A 17,606-nucleotide genomic window follows, 5' to 3' on the forward strand; every position below is an offset into this window, starting at 1 on the left:
TAAAATTATAGACAGTTCATGTCTTTGTCAGTGGGTAAACGTTCTAAATCAGTCAGGGATCAAACAGTTCCTCCACTTTATATAGAGTGGGGAATGATGCAACAAGTTTTTCACACCTGGATTTGGGGATGCTCTGTCATGCCCCCTGCAGATCCTCTCCAATTCTGTTAGGTTGGATGGTGAATGTTGGTGGGCAGCCATTTTCAGGTCTTTCCAGAGTTGCTCAATTGGGTTTAAGTCAGGGCTCTGGCTTGGCCATTCAAAAACAGTCACAGGGTTGTTCTGAAGCCACTCTTTCGTTATTTTAGCTGTTTGCTTAGGGTCATTGTCTTGTTGGAAGGTGAACCTTCGGCCCAGTTTGAGGTCCTGAGCATACTGGAGAAGGTTTTCATCAAGGATATCACTGTACTTGGCTGCATTCATCTTTCCTTTGATTGCAACGAGTCATCCTGTACCTGCAGCAGAAAAACATCCCCACGTCATGATGCTGCCACCACCATGCTTCACTGTTGGGACTGTATTGGCCAGGTGATGAGCAGTAGCTGTCAGGAACGGAACAAAGGACAGGACCCAAATTGCACGACTCCAATTCAATGGGTAGTTTCAAAAAGAGAGGTTTAATAAAGGGGCAGAGGTCGGTGCATAGGCAAGCAATCCGCAAAGGCAACATTATCCAAAAAACGTGAGGCAAAAAGGCAAGGTCAACAATCAGAACAGGGTCTAGGCTTACTATGAGTCTGACGTGGAAACAAGGAATGCTGGAATGCGACAACAAAGCCCTAGACGGCCCCGGAGCCACAGGATGCACAACGTGGAAGTCCTGAATGAGCGAGTCGTCAATGACAAATCTAGAAGGCACCCATGAACGTTCCTCAAGCCCGTATCCCTCCTAGTCCACCAGATATTACAACCCCTTCCCCCTCTGACGAGACAACAGCAACCGCCTCACCGTGAAGACGGGGCCCCCGTCTACGAAACGGGGGGGAGGAGGCCCTGGAAGGCGGGACCACAGGGGACTCCCGGGTGGGCTTGAGCAGGCCGACGTGAACTGCGGGGTGGACCCGCATTGACCTTGAGAGCCTAAGCTTCATGGTGACAGGATTGATGACCTTTGTGATGGGGAAGGGCCCAACGAACCGGGGAGCGAGCTTCCGGGACTCCACCCAGAGTGGAAGATGCTTGGTGGAGAGCCAAACTCGCTGAACCACTTTGTAGTTCGGGGCTGGTCTCCTCTTACGGTCAGCTGCGGTCTTGTAGAACTGTCCTTAGCGTAGCAGCATTTTGCGGGCTCGCTCCCAGGTTCTCCTAGAGCGTCTCACCAAGGTCAATGCAGATGGAACTGTGGACTCTGGGGCTATGGCAGGAAACAGAGATGGTTGGTAAACATGCACAATGTGAAAAGGCGATAGACCAGTGGATGCAGAGGGGAGAGAATTATGAGAGAACTCGACCCAAACCAGCTTCTGAGTCCAGGATTGTGGTTCCTGTGAAGCGAGACATTGGAGCCCAGTTTCCAGGTCCTGGTTCAGCCTCTCAGTTTGTCCGTTGGTTTCAGGATGAAACCCAGATGACAGACTGACGGTAGCACCTATTAAGCTGCAAAACTTCTTCCAAAATCGTGAAACGAATTGGGGGCCCCTGTCCGATACCAAATTCTTGGGAAAACCATGAAACTTGAATCCCTGGTTTATCATCAACTCTGCAGTTTCTTTAGCTGAGGAGAGTTTCGGCAGTGCAATAAAGTGTGCCATCTTAGAGAACCTGTCACCAACTGTGAAACGGAGGTGTTTCCTTTTGTGGTTGTTAATCCTGTCACAAAGTCTACGGACATGTCTGACCAAGGACGTTGTGGTACTGGCAGGGGTCGCAACTCCCCAGAAGGACGTTGACGAGAGGGGTTGTTAGCAGCGCATACCTGGCAAGCGTTGACGTAATTGATAACATCTCTTCTAACATAGGGCCACCAAAAGCACTGTTCGACGACAAATTGCGTTTTGGCCATGCCTGGGTGCCATACAGTCCGGTTAGTGTGAGCTCAGTGGATGACTCTTCCCCTGAAGGTCAGGACCACATAAAGCCTGTTTTCAGGGCAACCTGTAGGGCTAAGAGTGTTATTCAGAGCCTCTTTTACCTCTTTTAGAACGAGGGATGAAATAACGGCAAATGTCCATGGTTCCCCCTGCAAGTGCAATTCCTGTGTTGAGACTCCTGTCTCTACCTGCTTCTCATATCACCTCTATTACTGAGATGATTAAGAAACACACCCCACACTGGGATGCTTCTTTTCCTCCCTGGTGCGAGCCGCACATGGTTTGTCCGGGCATTGAAGGTGTTCATTATTTTCTTCCTCCGGAGCACACTTTTAAGTGGCAGTCAGCAGCAGAGGCATCAATTCCCCTCAGCATTGACTGCATTATGTTTTTCATGTTTGTGTGGACCTCCATTCATGCTGTGACAAAAGAACAAAGGCTCATTATTTGGTGGAAAAGTGGCTTTAGTTGATAATGTGTCTGTATCCACGATGCAAAGATACACAGATTTTCTTTGCATTGTTTGTTTCTTCTGAGTCTTTCTGCAGCCATTAAATACCATGTAGTTTAATATTTCATCTACAATGTTACATGATTACAGAAAATCAGAATCAGAATCATCTTTATTTGCCAAGTGTGTCCAAAACACACAAGGAATTTGTCTCCGGTAGTTGGAGCCGCTCTAGTACAACAGACAGTCAATTTACAGAACACTTTGGAGACATAAAGACATTGACAAAAACAATTGTGCAAAAAGATGCAGAGTCTTCTAGCACTTAGAGCAGTTCGAATGACTAATATTGCAATAGTCCGGTGCAATGACCATTGTGCAAAGGGCGCCGAGACTTCAAGGAGTGTATGCGGTTTAAAGTGACGAGTAGTGCGATCATCTGGGACAATGATGGTTGTGCAAATGTTACAGATACTCCTCAATCAGTGTGCAAATGGAGCAGATGCTACTCTGGCATGAGTGGCCAGTATATGCAAATAGTGCAGCATGGCGAGACAACTACAGTGAGTGCACGAGTAATACATAATTGGCCCCACAGAAATGTGACAACGAACACAAGTCAAAAACATTCCAGCTTGTTGTAATGGAATTATAGGTTAGGTGTTTAAGAAGTTGATCGCAAGAGGGAAGAAGCTGTTGGAATGTCTGCTAGTTCTAGTTTGCGTTGATCGGTCGCGCCGACCTGAGGGAAGGAGCTGGAAGAGCTGGTGACCGGGGTGCAGACGGTCCGAGAGGATTTTGCACGCCCTTGTCTTAGTTCTGGCAGCGTGCAAGTCCTCAATGGTGGGTAGGGTACCGACAATCCTTTCAGCAGTTTTGATTGTCTGTTGCAGTCGGAGTTTGTCCTTTTTTGTAGCAGCACCAAACCAGACTGTGATGGAAGAACACAGGACTGATTCGATGACCGCTGTGTAGAACTGTCTCAGCAGCTCCGGTGGCAGGCCGTGCTTTCTCAGAAGCCGCAGGAAGTACATCCTCTGCTGGGCCTTTTTGAGGACGGAGGAACTTGAAGGTCTCGACAGTTGACACAAGGCAGCTGGACAACGTGAGGGGCAGCTGTGGCGAAGGATGCCTCCTGAAGTCCACGATCATCTCTACCGTCTTGAGCGTGTTCAGCTCCAGGTTGTGTCGGCCGCACCACAGCTCCAGCCGCTCCGCTTCCTGTCGATATGCAGACTCGTCACCGTCCTTGATGAGGCCGATGACAGTGGTGTCATCTGCAAACTTCAGGAGCTTGACAGTCGGGTTCGCTGAGGTGCAGTCGTTCGTGTAGAGAGAGAAGAGCAGCGGAGAGAGGACACAACCTTGGGGCGCCCCAGTGCTGATGCTGTGTGTGGATGAGGTGGCCTCCCCCAGCCTGACCTGCTGTGTCCTGCCCGTCAGAAAGCTGCAAATCCACTGGCAGATGGCAGGTGAGACGCTGAGCTGGAGAAGCTTGGTTGAAAGGAGTTCAGGGATGATGGTGTTGAACGCTGAGCTGAAGTCCACGAACAGGATCCTCGCGTAGGTCCCTGCACTGTCGAGGAGAAGTGCAGTCCCATGTTGACTGCATCATCCGCAGACCTGTTCGCTTGGTAGGCAAACTGCAGGGGGTCCAGCAGGGGACCTGTGACACTCTTGAGGTGGTCCAGCACGAGACGTTCAAAGGACTTAATGACCACAGATGTCAAAGCGACAGGCCTGTAGTCATTCAGACCAGAGATTGCAGGTTTCTTGGGGACTGGAATGATGGTGGAGCGTTTGAAACAGGATGGAACTTCGCACATTTCCAAAGATCTGTTGAAGATCTGAGTGAAGACTGGCGCGAGCTGGTCCGTGCTGACTTTGAGGCCGGATGGGGACACATGCTCCGGTCCTGCCGCTTTGTTAATCTTCTGTTGTTTGAAGATGCGTCTCACATCCTGTTCATGGATGGTTAACGCAGAAGTCAGAGGTGTGGTTGTGGTCGCGGGTGCGGCCGGGTGGGTGTGTGGAGTGAAACTGTCCTTTTCAAATCTGCAATAAATGTTAGTGCAAATATGTGTTTGCAGCATATGAGATTATTCTCACAAGGACACTAGGCAAAAAGTAACAATATCTGGCAGGCTGTTATTATCAGTTTTAAAGGATAGATTGTCGTTTGGCAACAGAGGCGATGATGTGAGCAGATGTGATGATTGGCGTGAGAAATTGATTTTTTTAGAATTTAGGCAGCACAGTGAAGTTGTTGTTTGTACGTCTGCCTCACACCTGAGTTTCTCGAGTCGACTCAGGCCCTACTGTGTGCATATTCTCCCCGTGCTTGCGCCCAACTATTTCACTGCCTTTATGCAAATGGAAAGTAAACCTGAACCAAGCAGAGTTTGGTGTGGACCATTATTGAGAAAAAAAAGAACCATCTAAATCAATTCTGAATGTTGAAATACTGTGTATAAATACTGCTCAGACTGGTTGAATGTGAAAGTGAAGTTCCCCAGGCTGATAAAGTCAGGAGGCTCCAGCTACTATTATCTTGGAAGGGGGTGTTTTTTCATGAGGCTGCTTTTATACACATTGTCACGCTCATAATTGTCAAAATTCCTCATTTATTTATTTATTTTGTACTTATTCTATTTATTAGTGCTGAGCCCAGGCTATGCCACACTTTTTCTTTTCGTTTTTCCATTTTTTTATTACAAGAATAAACAAGGCTGTTCATGTTTAATTGTTAACAGACGTAGAAATAGAATATCAACCTGAAGTCAGTATTTAAATAAACTTTTTAGTCATTTTTGCCATCTAAAAATTCACATTCAATCTATATTTTCTTTGCTCAGTAATCTAAGACAGTCTCTCTATTATGCTGTGCTGACTAGCTTCCAGTATCTTGTTTTGTTATGTCTGACCGTAAATGCTAACCTGCCATAACGCTTGCCATTTTTGCATTAATGGGCCGAACAACACCCTGCCCATGCTCCTGTACTATTCATAAAACTGGGATTGACTTGATCTCTTTGTGATCTAGCTGAGGATAAATGCGTTGCCGATGATGACTGACTGTACGAATCGATGGATGGGCGAGCTGAACCGTACTGTACTGCGGTTTACATGTCGCTGTAAAAAATGATCTACTGTTTTATGAAATGTATACATGTAACCTTGCTCTTGCTGTGTTGGTCTCCAGGATCCCTGCAAGGAGAGTACCAGAGGAGACTTTACAAGGAACTGCTTGCTAACTACAACCGTCTGGAAAGACCAGTGATCAATGACTCAGCTGCCATCCTGGTGGAGCTGGGTTTCACTCTTCTGCAGATAATAGATGTGGTGAGGAGCATGTACGGTATATGTTAGTCAATGGCATTTAAATATGTCCGTTGTGTCTGCTGTTGAGAAGCTTCCTGTCATTTCCGAATTTACATTTACGGTTTTTAACAATAGAATCATGTACAGTGAACCCCATTATTTGTGGTTGATAGGGACCAAGCCCTGCCACGAAAAGCGAAAATCTGTGAATAATTGACGATCATCCTTAAAAAGGGGTTATAATTGCACATAAATGTCACAGGATGGTGGCAAAGCATTCAAAATTGAGAGGACCATAAAGCATCAACACCACACATTTAACATATACTCATTAATCATGAACACATTCAACACAAACAAACCACATTAACATGAGGCTCATCAATAGTATTAACTAGCATACTAGCCTTAGCCTAAATAACACGCTAGCACAAACAGAGGTAATATCGCACATGGGCAAACAAAAAAGAGCACTAGCACTTGACACAAATGTTATTAAGCCATGAAACTCACCGTTTGGCATTTACACACAATAACAAATGTTAGGAATACAGGCAAGTAATGGCAAAGTAGACTACACAAGCTATTGGTAGTTGTATGTGGAGAGAAGGAGAAACATACTTTCGGTTTCACTTTTGATAGTGAGATGCATTCAAGAACTCCCAACAAAACATAACATCTCAACTGCAGAAAATAAATTACAATCGATGAATTAAAAACAACAACAACATCAAGAGTTCACCAGATGGTGCCAAGTAATAATTTCATTTCTCTTGCGTGAGCATAAAAACAGCAAATAGGAGCTTTTCAGCAAATAGTGGAGTATAGTTTCTCTACAAAAATCTGTGAATTTGCAAATGCCGAACCGTGGATATGCGGGGGTTCATTGTAACAGCAAATTGCATTTTTTTTCTCCATAATTTTCTTATGGGTAAGTCAAATGAAATTACTTTAACAGAGGGGTAATTAAAAGGTAGTGTTTGTTCATGACAGAACAAGTTGAGGCATTGGTTATACAGTGGTACCTTGACACATCCTTCCATCCATTTTCCATATCGCTTATCCTCACTAGACACAACTGAGTTTAATTCATTCTATGACCAAGTTCATAACTCAATTTACTCGGATTTCAAATCAATCTTACCCATTGAAATTAACTGAAATGGCAATAATCCGTTCCAGACCCCCAACACATTTTTGTGTTATTGTGTGTATAGTATAAGTAAAATAGAAGTGTTTTTTTTACTAAATAAAATTCAACATAATAAAGGAGTAAAGAGGACGAAACAGATTTTAAAAAGTGTGATTGTTGTACATTGGGACAAGCTGAAAGTCACAACAACTGTTGTGCTGTCATGTGTGCTTTTAAGGGGTGTGGCTGGTGAGTTATGTCAGGAATCACCTCAGTTAGTCCGCATGTGAGCATCTGGACTCGAGTTTTGGCTTACTGCATCTGGCTCCTTGCAAGTGTTTTCATTTTGTATTTGTCTGTTTGACTGTTTGTCCCGTTAATTAAATGAAGGAAAGTGTCTTAGCAACTTTTATTTCACTCGAGCTACAGTATGTGTGACGCTCGCTTCTACCTTAAGTTTTGGCTTGCAACACAAAGCAAAAAAAAAACAAAAAACAAAAATAATAATAATTTATTATTATCATAACGTCGGGGCACTCATAACTCAAGGTAACACTATACGTTATATAATATGCAGTTGTTTCCCCTCTGTGGGCAGTAGGAATTACTTCATTTTCCGTTGCCATTTTCTAGTTTAATGTGTTTATGACTGTAACTATGCATCCATGTGGCATAATGTTCTCCAACTTTGCAACTGCATTCTCCATTATTGTGCTCAATGTAAGTACTGTACAACCCAGGTGTATTTGATAACAAGTTGCCAGACTCCCAAAGACATGTGTACTACGCTGAAAGGCCATTGTGAGGGATATACTTCGGCAAATAAATTATTATTTTCGTATTTCTGGTGTGAAATGAAGGAAGGAGATCGTTTGACTAAGCATTGAAAAGAAGTGAAGGAGCTAACTGATCAGCTATCAACAATCGGGGCTGTAATTGAAGAAGACCAAATTGTAACACTTTTAGGATGTTTACCACCACGTTATGCTACAATTTCCAATGCACGAGAAACAAAGATTCACAATCTGACACTGCAGTTCATTCAGCAAGCATTAATAAATGAGCAAAAGCGAGAAAATGCTAGTGCTAACTTCAGTGGTGCTACATCAGGTGATGCATCAGCCATGTCATCACATCCATCCATCCATCCATTTTCTGAGCCGCTTATCCTCACAAGGGTCGCGGGCCTGCTGGAGCCTATCCCAGCTATCATCGGACAGGAGGCAGGGTACACTCTGAACTGGTTGCCAGCCAATTGCAGGGCACATACAAACAAACAACCATTCGCACTCACATTCACACCTACGGGCAATTTTAGAGTCTCCAATTAATGCATATTTTGTGGATGTGGGAGGAAACCGGAGTGCCCGGAGAAAACCCACGCAGGCACGGGGAGAACATGCAAACTCCACACAGACGGGGTCGGGGATTGAACCCCGCTCCTCAGAACTGTGAGGCCGACGCTCTAACCAGTCACAGCACATTCAATAGGAAGACAAACAAGGAGCAATCGCAATTGAATGAAAAAAAGGGCAAACATATTCGCTACCACTACATCCGGGCACAATGGGCAAATATTGTCCAACAAATTACAAGAAAGCAGACGTATTGACCAAACAAAAGTTTGAAAATCTTCAGAGAGAAATTGGACTATTTCCTCTTGAAGCTTTTTTTTGTGCTTGACAAGTGAACTGGTTAGAATACTGTAGGACTTGAAATGTGAAAAAGCGTTCCAGGTGATCATGAATGTGAAATGTGTTTAAAATATATTTTCTTAATATTTTGTGGGTGGCACGGTGGCCGACTGGTTAGAGCGTCAGCCTCACGGTTCTGAGGACCCTTGTTCAATCCCCGGCCCCGCCTGTGTGGAGTTTGCATGTTCTCCCCGTGCCTGCGTGGGTATTCTCCAGGCACTCCGATTTCCTCCCACATCCCAAAAACATGCATTAATTGGTGACTATAAATTGCCCACTGGCATGACTGTGAGTGTGAATGGTTGTTTGTTTCTATGTGCCCTGCGATTGGCTGGCAACGAGTTCAGGGTGTACCCCGCCCCCTGCCCGATGACAGCTGGGATAGGCTACAGCACGCCCGCGACCCTAGTGAGGAGAAGCGGCTCAGAAAATGGATGGATGGATGGATAATATTTTGTGGGAGAGAACATAGCTCTGTCATGTTAGTTAAAGGCTCCAAATGTCTTCAAATCTTGAAGGTTCTGTCGGCTTTTATGGACTTTAAGTTTCAGTTCTTTCCATAGATTTTCGATTGGATTCAAGTCAGGTGATTGGCTGGGCCATTCTACTAGTTTTATTTATTTTATTTTTTTAAACCAATTGAGAGTTTACTTGGAAGTATGTTTTGGATTATTACCCTGCTGAAATGTCCACCCCGTTTCATTTTTATCATCTTCATAGATGGCAGCAATTTTTGTCAAGAATGCCTCGGTACATTTGCCCATTCACCCTTTCTTCAATAATGTGACGTTTGCCAGTACCATTTGCTGAAAATCAGCCCCACACCATCATGTTCCCAACTCCGAAATTCACTGTTGGCATGGGGTTATTAGAGTGATGTACTGTGCTATTTCTCCTCCAAGCGTGGTGTGCATTATGGCATTCAAACAGTTCAATTTTGCTCTCATCCGACCAGACTATATTCTCCCAGTATTTAACTGCCTTGTCCAAATGTTGTTCAGCAGACACTAAACGAGCTTTGACATGCGTTTTTTTTCAGCAATGGGGTCTTGCGTGGTGAGCGTGCATACAGGCTATGGCGGCAGAGTGCATTACTCACTGTTTTCCTTTTGACAACAGTACCTGCTAATTCCACGTCTTTTTGAAGCTCTCCACAGGTGGTCCTTGACTCTTGGACAACTATTCTGATTATGCTTTGGACTCCTCTCTCAGAAATCTTGCGAGGAGTACCTGATTGAGGCAAATTTATGGTGGTATGATTGGCTTTCCACTTACGGATTATGGCCCCAACCCTGCTCACTGGAAGGTTCAGAAGCTTAGATATGTGCCTGTAACCAATGCCATCGCTATGTTTTACAACAATTAGTTTGCGATGGTCTTGAGGGAGCTCTTTGCTCTTACCCATCATGAGATGTGTTTTGACTCACACCTTGGCAATGAGACCTTTTTGTAGGCCATCAATTAGGACTGAACAAGCTGATATTCATTTGGACTGACATGGGGCTGGATTGCTATTTCATCATTGATAGATTTCAGGTGCTTTCTTGGCTTTCCATGCCTTTTTGCACCTCCCTTTCTTCATGTGTTCAATACTTTTTCCCTGTGTAATTTAACATTACACAAAACTCGATTTCTGATCTTATTTGTCCTACTTTCTTTGTATGTATGGATTATTTGGGTTGTTCCCAACATCTGGTGAAAATTTCATGTCAATAGCACATTTGGAAATATATTTAGTGAGAAAAATGGTGATGTTTTAAATAACTTATTTCAGTCGCTGTGTGTGTGTGTGTATGTACATATATATATATATATATATATATATATATTTTTTTTTTATTTTTTATTTTTATTTTTTTATTTTTTTTTTTTATTTATTTATTTATTTTTCTTTTTTCAGTGCAATTTGCAGTCCGGCCCAGTCCCTATCTCCACAAATAGCTGTGGTCAACTGTATTAATCTTCACAGAATGTACCTGTAGTAGAATGAATGCTCATCTCATGAAGGAGGGTGTTGGTTGTTGATGTCAAAGTAAGAACAGCCGCATGGTTGGAAGCACACTTAATTTTGACAGGAGAGGAGATCCCTAAGCAGTGAAGTTATAAGCCAACAAACACACCACAGGGGAGCTATATCCCTGAAGAGACTGACATTCAGTCCTACATTAAGCTCTGTTTTACATCTGCATCGTCTGCTGTCTGACATAATTTTGTGTGCCATATGTGCCATATTTCTAGCTGAAAGGGTAAATACAATTTGTAAATTTGTGGATAAACTGATGCTGAACTGAGGAAATCAAAAGCACATTTCATGCAATTCTATTTCCCCTGAATACATGCAGAACTTTTAGAATGTTTTGTTTACAGGGTAGGGATATCAAATTCTCAAGCTTGCAAAAATGAAAATGTCACCTTGCAGCTTTCAGAACACAAGCAGCCTCATTTCCTACAGTGCATAAAATACATACAGTAAAACTGCATCACTACTGGGGCAGCCCAGTGGCATGGGAATCTTTGTACGCTCTCCTGTGTGGCATTTGCATGTTCTCCCCATGCTTGCGTGAGTTTGTTCAGGTACTCCGACTTCCTCCCACAAGCCTAAAAACATGCATAGTACGTTAGCTGAAGCATGTAAATTGTCCCTAGGTGTGATTGTGACTGTGAATGATTGTTTGTCTTTCTGTGTTCTGCGACAAGCTGGTGACCAGTCCAGGGTCTACCCTGCCTCTTGCCCTAAATCCAGCTCACCTATGACACTAATGGGTGGGGGGGGACAAGCGGCATAGAAAATAGATGGAGGAATGGACAGTCGAGTGAACCGCTACACCATCAGTGACAACTTTGGGAATCGTTTTTATTATTTAAGTTATATAAATGAAAACATTTCTTACTAAGAATATAAAAATGTAAAAATCCAAACGTTTAGTCCCACCCTTGTAATCTGAATAACATAAATCAAGACAGATGAACCGATTTGTTAGTATGAAATTGAATTGGTTATTAGGTCATGATTATTTCGCCATGGATAATTGAACCAAATGAAAAGGATGTTAGCAATGATGCAGTAATGCATTCATAATGGAAACCTAAAGTGAAGCCAACTGCACAAAATCTGTAATTTAAACATGAATTAACAATGTCAAATAAGCACAATTTGACAGTATTACATTTTATAAGCTGATGCATCACTTTTATGTAAAATCTAATATTTTTCTTTCTATCTTTCTGGTGTCAGGATGAGAAGAACCAAGTGTTGATGACAAATGCCTGGCTGCAGTTGGTGAGTCGCTGGGAAAACTTTCTACAAGATGTTGGGAACTTGGCATCTGTCTGTGTGGGATTTCCTTTGTGCATTCCTCCAGAAGAACAGAACAAATAATTAATCCATATGATGCAGCCTCATACATTTGTAAGGGTCTTCATTGTTTATGATGAACATTTAATTCAAATATAAATGAGAATCAAGGAGTAATTCAGTTCTCAACCCTAGCATCGTTTATCAAGTCAAAGCCTGCAATACAGAAAGTTACAGTATCAGGCTGTAAAATGTAGGCTACAGAGCATGTAATTACAGATGGGGAAAAACCACGTGTGTTTGAAAATATTTAGAATTTTATAAGCCCTCACGAGATTGTGCAGTCAGCATCTGTTCCAGAATAAAAGATCATCAGAATTCTCCCCTTAGAAAGATATGACACTTCTTGTTCGCCTATGTAAACATTATTACAATATTGCAAATAAATGTCATATAGTAGTATAATATCTCAATGTCTCTCAGTACTGGACTGATATCTACCTGAGCTGGAACCCAGAAAGCTACCCTGGTGTTCAGAACCTTCGATTCCCTTCAGACCAGATCTGGACTCCTGACATCCTTCTCTACAACAGGTCAGAGTTCTTGCTTCTTCCTGCAAACTAATCTACATTTTGGAGCAGCAAGATATGTACTGTATCTGTTGGTGTGCAATACAACAAAAGGTCTCCATTAAGACAGTTTTATTTAAATTGCACAGCAGTTCTGCACTAGGCTAGATTAATTAGTTTCATGGATGGAGTGAAACATTAAAAACACCTGTGATTAGAAATAATTTGTATGGCACTAAATAGAGGAAATATGTTTTCCAGTACCAAATTTGGAGATACCCACCCCCTGCATAGGTACAGTAGCAGAGTAAAGAACCTGTAGATATTAATGAAATTGAGTAATAAAATGGGGTTGTTTTTTTTTTGGTCAAAATTATGACTCAAACTGCCATTGAATCTTTGAAAAGACAACTAGGGTACTGAAGATTAATGTGTGAACATGTTTGTCCAAATCCCTCTGAGACATTCATTAAATCCTTTAATCCGAAATGGATTTTTCTGACGATAATAGGCTGACTTTGTAATTATCCTAATGTATTGTTCGAATTCACTTCAATTGTTCTATACACTAGCTTTATCTTGTTTTAAGCCATGGGGGTTGAAGCAAAACAAATATCTGATGCACATTACTATCTTTTCTTTCCCCCAAGTTGATGTGAATGTGAACATCTTGTGTTTTCTCTGTCATAGAAAATAGGTGTTTTAAACACGTTTTTCAGTTGCAGTCTAATCCTTCTTATACAGCACCATTTTAGTAGATGTTCCATCCATCTATTTTCTTCACCGCTTCACGAGGGTCGTGGGTATGCTGGAGCCTATCCCAGCTAACTGGGGGCGAGAGGCGGGGGACACCCTGAATTGGTGTGCCGCCCTCGTTCTGGATAAGGATAGTAATATATCTTAATGTGCAGAATTGTAATTTCTCTGGAGAGAAAACATTATCCATCCATCCATCCATTTTCAGAACTGCTTATACTCACGCGGGTCACGGGCATGCTGGAACCTATCCCAGCTAATTTCGGGCAGGAGGTGGGGTGCACCCTGAATTGGTGTGCCAGCCAATCGCAGGGCACATATAAACAAACAATCATTTGCACTCACATTCACACTTACAAGCAATTTAGAGTCTTCAATTAACCTAGCATGCATGTTTTTGGGATGTGGGAGGAAACCGGAGTGCCCGGAGAAAACCCGCGCAGGCACGGGGAGTACATACAAACTCCACACAGGTGAGGCCAGATTTGAACCCCGGTCCTCAGAACTGTGAGGCAGATGTGCTAATCAGTTTTCCACAATGCTGCTGAATGCACATTGTTTAAAAATCTAAACAATTGTTGCTTTGACATTAAAAAATGAAACTGAAATGCAGAATTACTTCACACAAAATAAAAAAGTACCTTTGAAGTTAACGGCTGAAATCAGTAATTTTTTATTAAAGAACACTTTTAGTTGTTGAGTCGTATCACACTTGCATTCAATAGGGAGCATGGGGACAAAACAAAGGTTTGTGTGTATTAACCCAAATATTCCAAAGCTCAGCTTTTGGACCTGCCGGATTACCCAGCCTAATCCTACTGCGCTCTTCCCCACTCTCAACCTTTTACCCTCAACCTCCCTTTCCTGCCTCATAGCCTCTGTCATCTATCCTACCTCACCACCTCTCCTCGCATTCTCCATTTCTCTTTCATAGCTCACCTTCGCTCGATAATTCACTATTCGATTTCCTTCCATACTTTAACTTCTGAGCTCTCACCGCTACAATTTATAAATCCCCTCCACAGTACAGGATTTTGTCAAGCAGTCAGCATTTCAATGTTCTTTCCCCCCCGTTTTGTTGTACGATTTACTCTCCTGCCTGTAAATTTAAAAAAAAATGTATTTTAGTATGTTAATACTGTATTTTTTTTAATTATCCTTATGTAAGATAGTTGTCAGCCAAGTTTATTCAAAGGCCTAATTTTATTTGCCAATGGATGTATTACCTCTGCCGAGTAGGATATGATATCATTATTTTATTTTTTTCAATTGACAATCAATAGAATAGAATTACATAGATATATATAGAATTACAGTGGACAATCGCTATTCTCCAGGGTTGGGACCAGGCCAGACTGCGAATAGTGATTATAATTGCCATGAATAGTTTTTTTTTTTTCTTCAAAATTGAAGATAGGGATCGGAAAAAAAATAACAAGAATAAGTGGGGGTTTCCACGAATAACAGGGAATAGGTTCCGCCAAAAAACTCTGAATAGGTAAGTCCGCGAATGCTGAACGTCGAATATTCAGGGGTATTTAGTTTTTGCCTATGTTTTTCATTTTGTTTGCCTCCCACAGTAAGGACAGTACAGGTTTCAGCCACAAATATGGATTGCAACTGAAAACATCCTCTACATGGCTGTAAATGATGATATGGTCATACAGTCAAGTTTAGGTGTGTGTGTGCGATGAGGCAGAGATGCACACAAACAATAAATAAATAAATAAATAAAATCAGGCAGTTAATTGTTATACTAATGGCATCACAGGCATAACACACACCATTACTCGGCATACCATCAGGGAGCATCCAGTAACACTAATCTGGTTGTTTTGAATAGTGGATGCTCTTATTAGCATGCTGCTCAGAAGGGAGAATGTTCTGGTCATTTGTTTTTATATGACCTGTAGGAGCTATGAGGTCAGATGGCATCATTATTTGAAATATATCTGATCAGAAATTGTTCCTGTTGAGTCATCGAACTACTGTCATTACACTCGATACTTTTTTAGATCAACAAATCGGCCATTCACCCTTCACCGACTGTTCTCACAAGGATATTAACAAATGCATAGTATCATTTATCTGACACGGTGCTGGCTTTAGATTATGTCCAGGCTGTTTTTCAAAAGTCTTCTTTGTTTAAATTTCCAGTAATTTGGAACCACAGTCACATCCAGACTTTTAGTGACCTTTCATAATGACTAAATACTGGAAAGACTGACTCATTTGAATTTGAAGAATTGATGTGATGAGTCATGAATTTTGCAATCCACTGTAGCCTCGATATTTACAAACTTCTGCTCCTGGATTGAAATGGGACATCCTCTCTATTAAATCAAATACTTCTATGGCATGCAACTTTGCTTTGACTTAACAGAGGCTGAGGTATTTGGTCAATGTCCTGTTATGGGTGTCAATGTGAGATATCTCGTCCTTCACAACTGGACAGGGTTCTTCTGATATAAATGGCTTGGGAAAAGGCTGATAAGCAACCAATGGCGAGATCTGAGGGACATAAGACCATTAAAAAAATAATTTAGTTAATACCAGCATCTTTCCAACAACCAACCCCAACTAAAGATATATCCTTTGGATGAAAGTTGAAACCTTTTTAGCAACAAGAAAGTCCATTTGCCTGAGGTTCACTCTCTGCAGTATGAATGTTTTGGTCAGGAGTTTTCCAGGGTATATGGTTCACATCAGGTAAACCCTGGTAAAACTAGGGATAGCTACATCATCATACCTTAACAACTTGACAAGTGGACTCTGTCGACCAATCAACAAACAGCTGTCTTGAGCTCCACCCTTCACAAGAATACCAAAGTATAGCACTGCAGCTGCCACCCAAAGAAAGGTGGTACGGTTTGGGTAGGATATTTTTGAAGCCTTGCTGCAGGTTCACCTCCCAAAAAATTTACCATGTACCTGGGAAGAGTGGTCGGAGGCTACTCATTAGAGGAAGTGAGCAAAGCTCTACCCCATGGAAGTGGGGTAAGTGTTAAGGGTAAATGTTAACATCGTGTGTCCTCAAAGATCTCAGACTGCAGGGAGCCAACCTCCACATGGCAAACAGGGAAATATGAGAGGAGGTAGAGAAGTCAAGCTACTGGCTCTGGCTGAGGAGGCTCGACAAGACCTGGGGAGGAAACACAATCTGAAGGTTAGCTACAGAGAATGGTATGGGGACACCACTGTCCACTGCCACGCCTCCAGGAGATGTTCCGGGGTAAGGGGCGAAACGCCAAGGAATGGTGGTCCCTGGCTGATGATCCTCTAGTGAACCCCTTTGGTATGTGGACAGGCCTAGGCCTTACTCAGGGAAGTGGACACCCTTGCCATGCATAGCACACCTTCTTGGGATGCAATCAGGTCTAGACCTGACTCAGGGAGGTTGAAACCCCTGCCATGCATAGCCCTGCATGGGCAGTGGAGGCGGTGCGACAGGGCTAGGGCCCGGCAAGATCACCATCCTCCCTGTATTGCAATATAAGAGTGTGGCACTTCTTATTTTCCACTCTATTGAATCAATTGCCATTGTGAGGCTAAACCGTCACTCAAAATAAACACAATTGTTCAACAATCAGCATACTATTGTGTTTTTGCTGATTGCCTCCAATGGCGTTGCACCATAGAACTGCAGCCCACCAGTACTGTAAACTGTCCGATAACTGACCATAAAATGACCTTGGTTCGGATGATTGGTTCTTGATTCTTCAGTGTCCCTTATCTGCTCTTTTTGCTTTTGCCAGACAAGACGGCCAATGTCGCAGTTTACACCAAGAATACTCAAATAGAAAACAACTATATACTATACCTCCTCTGTCATAGGCCTAAGTCAAAGGTCTCACTTGACTGACGATCAATGAACTGCATGAAGGACAAGCGCAAGTTAGGTTCAATGTCCTCGCTCAGGAAGGTAACTGTGCAAATGCAAATCCAGAGTCAGCTGGGATAGGCTCCAGCACGCCCGCAACCCTAGTGAGGATAAGCGGTGTGGAAACAATAATAATTTCTTCACATGGCTAACTGTTTATATGAGTATTTTATAAACTGAGATGTGTTAAGGCAGCACCAGCATGGACCTTAATGAGGACAAGTGCTGTAGCAAATGGAAAACACTTTAAATATTTAATCCTGCTGGGTACATTCAGCAAATGTTGCTTGTACTTTGAGAGACACCGTGGACACGTCAAGTTTCTATCTAGGATGGTCAATACAAATTTCACAAAACATTTGTAATCACTGTCAAATATAGGATTTAAACACAAACATATCGCGAGAAGAAAAGCATCAATTTCACGTCTACAATGCATGGCTTGCCATGCACGGTTTCAGTTATGTAACTTTAAAAT

General features: G+C 42.6%; 1 protein-coding gene across 2 annotated transcripts in view; it reads left to right on the plus strand.

The window, feature by feature from the left end:
* Positions 1 to 17,606, plus strand: part of LOC133407392 (neuronal acetylcholine receptor subunit alpha-7-like) — a 44,172-nt gene that overhangs the window by 10,466 nt on the left and 16,100 nt on the right. For both annotated transcript variants that reach the window (XM_061685223.1, XM_061685225.1), the window contains exons 2-4: positions 5,684 to 5,823; positions 11,864 to 11,908; positions 12,407 to 12,516. In XM_061685223.1, the coding sequence (XP_061541207.1) occupies positions 5,684 to 5,823; positions 11,864 to 11,908; positions 12,407 to 12,516 (295 nt within the window). The remainder of the gene's footprint in view (positions 1 to 5,683; positions 5,824 to 11,863; positions 11,909 to 12,406; positions 12,517 to 17,606) is intronic.

Source organism: Phycodurus eques, chromosome 9 (assembly GCF_024500275.1).
Source record: "Phycodurus eques isolate BA_2022a chromosome 9, UOR_Pequ_1.1, whole genome shotgun sequence".
Taxonomy (NCBI): Eukaryota; Metazoa; Chordata; class Actinopteri; order Syngnathiformes; family Syngnathidae; genus Phycodurus; species Phycodurus eques.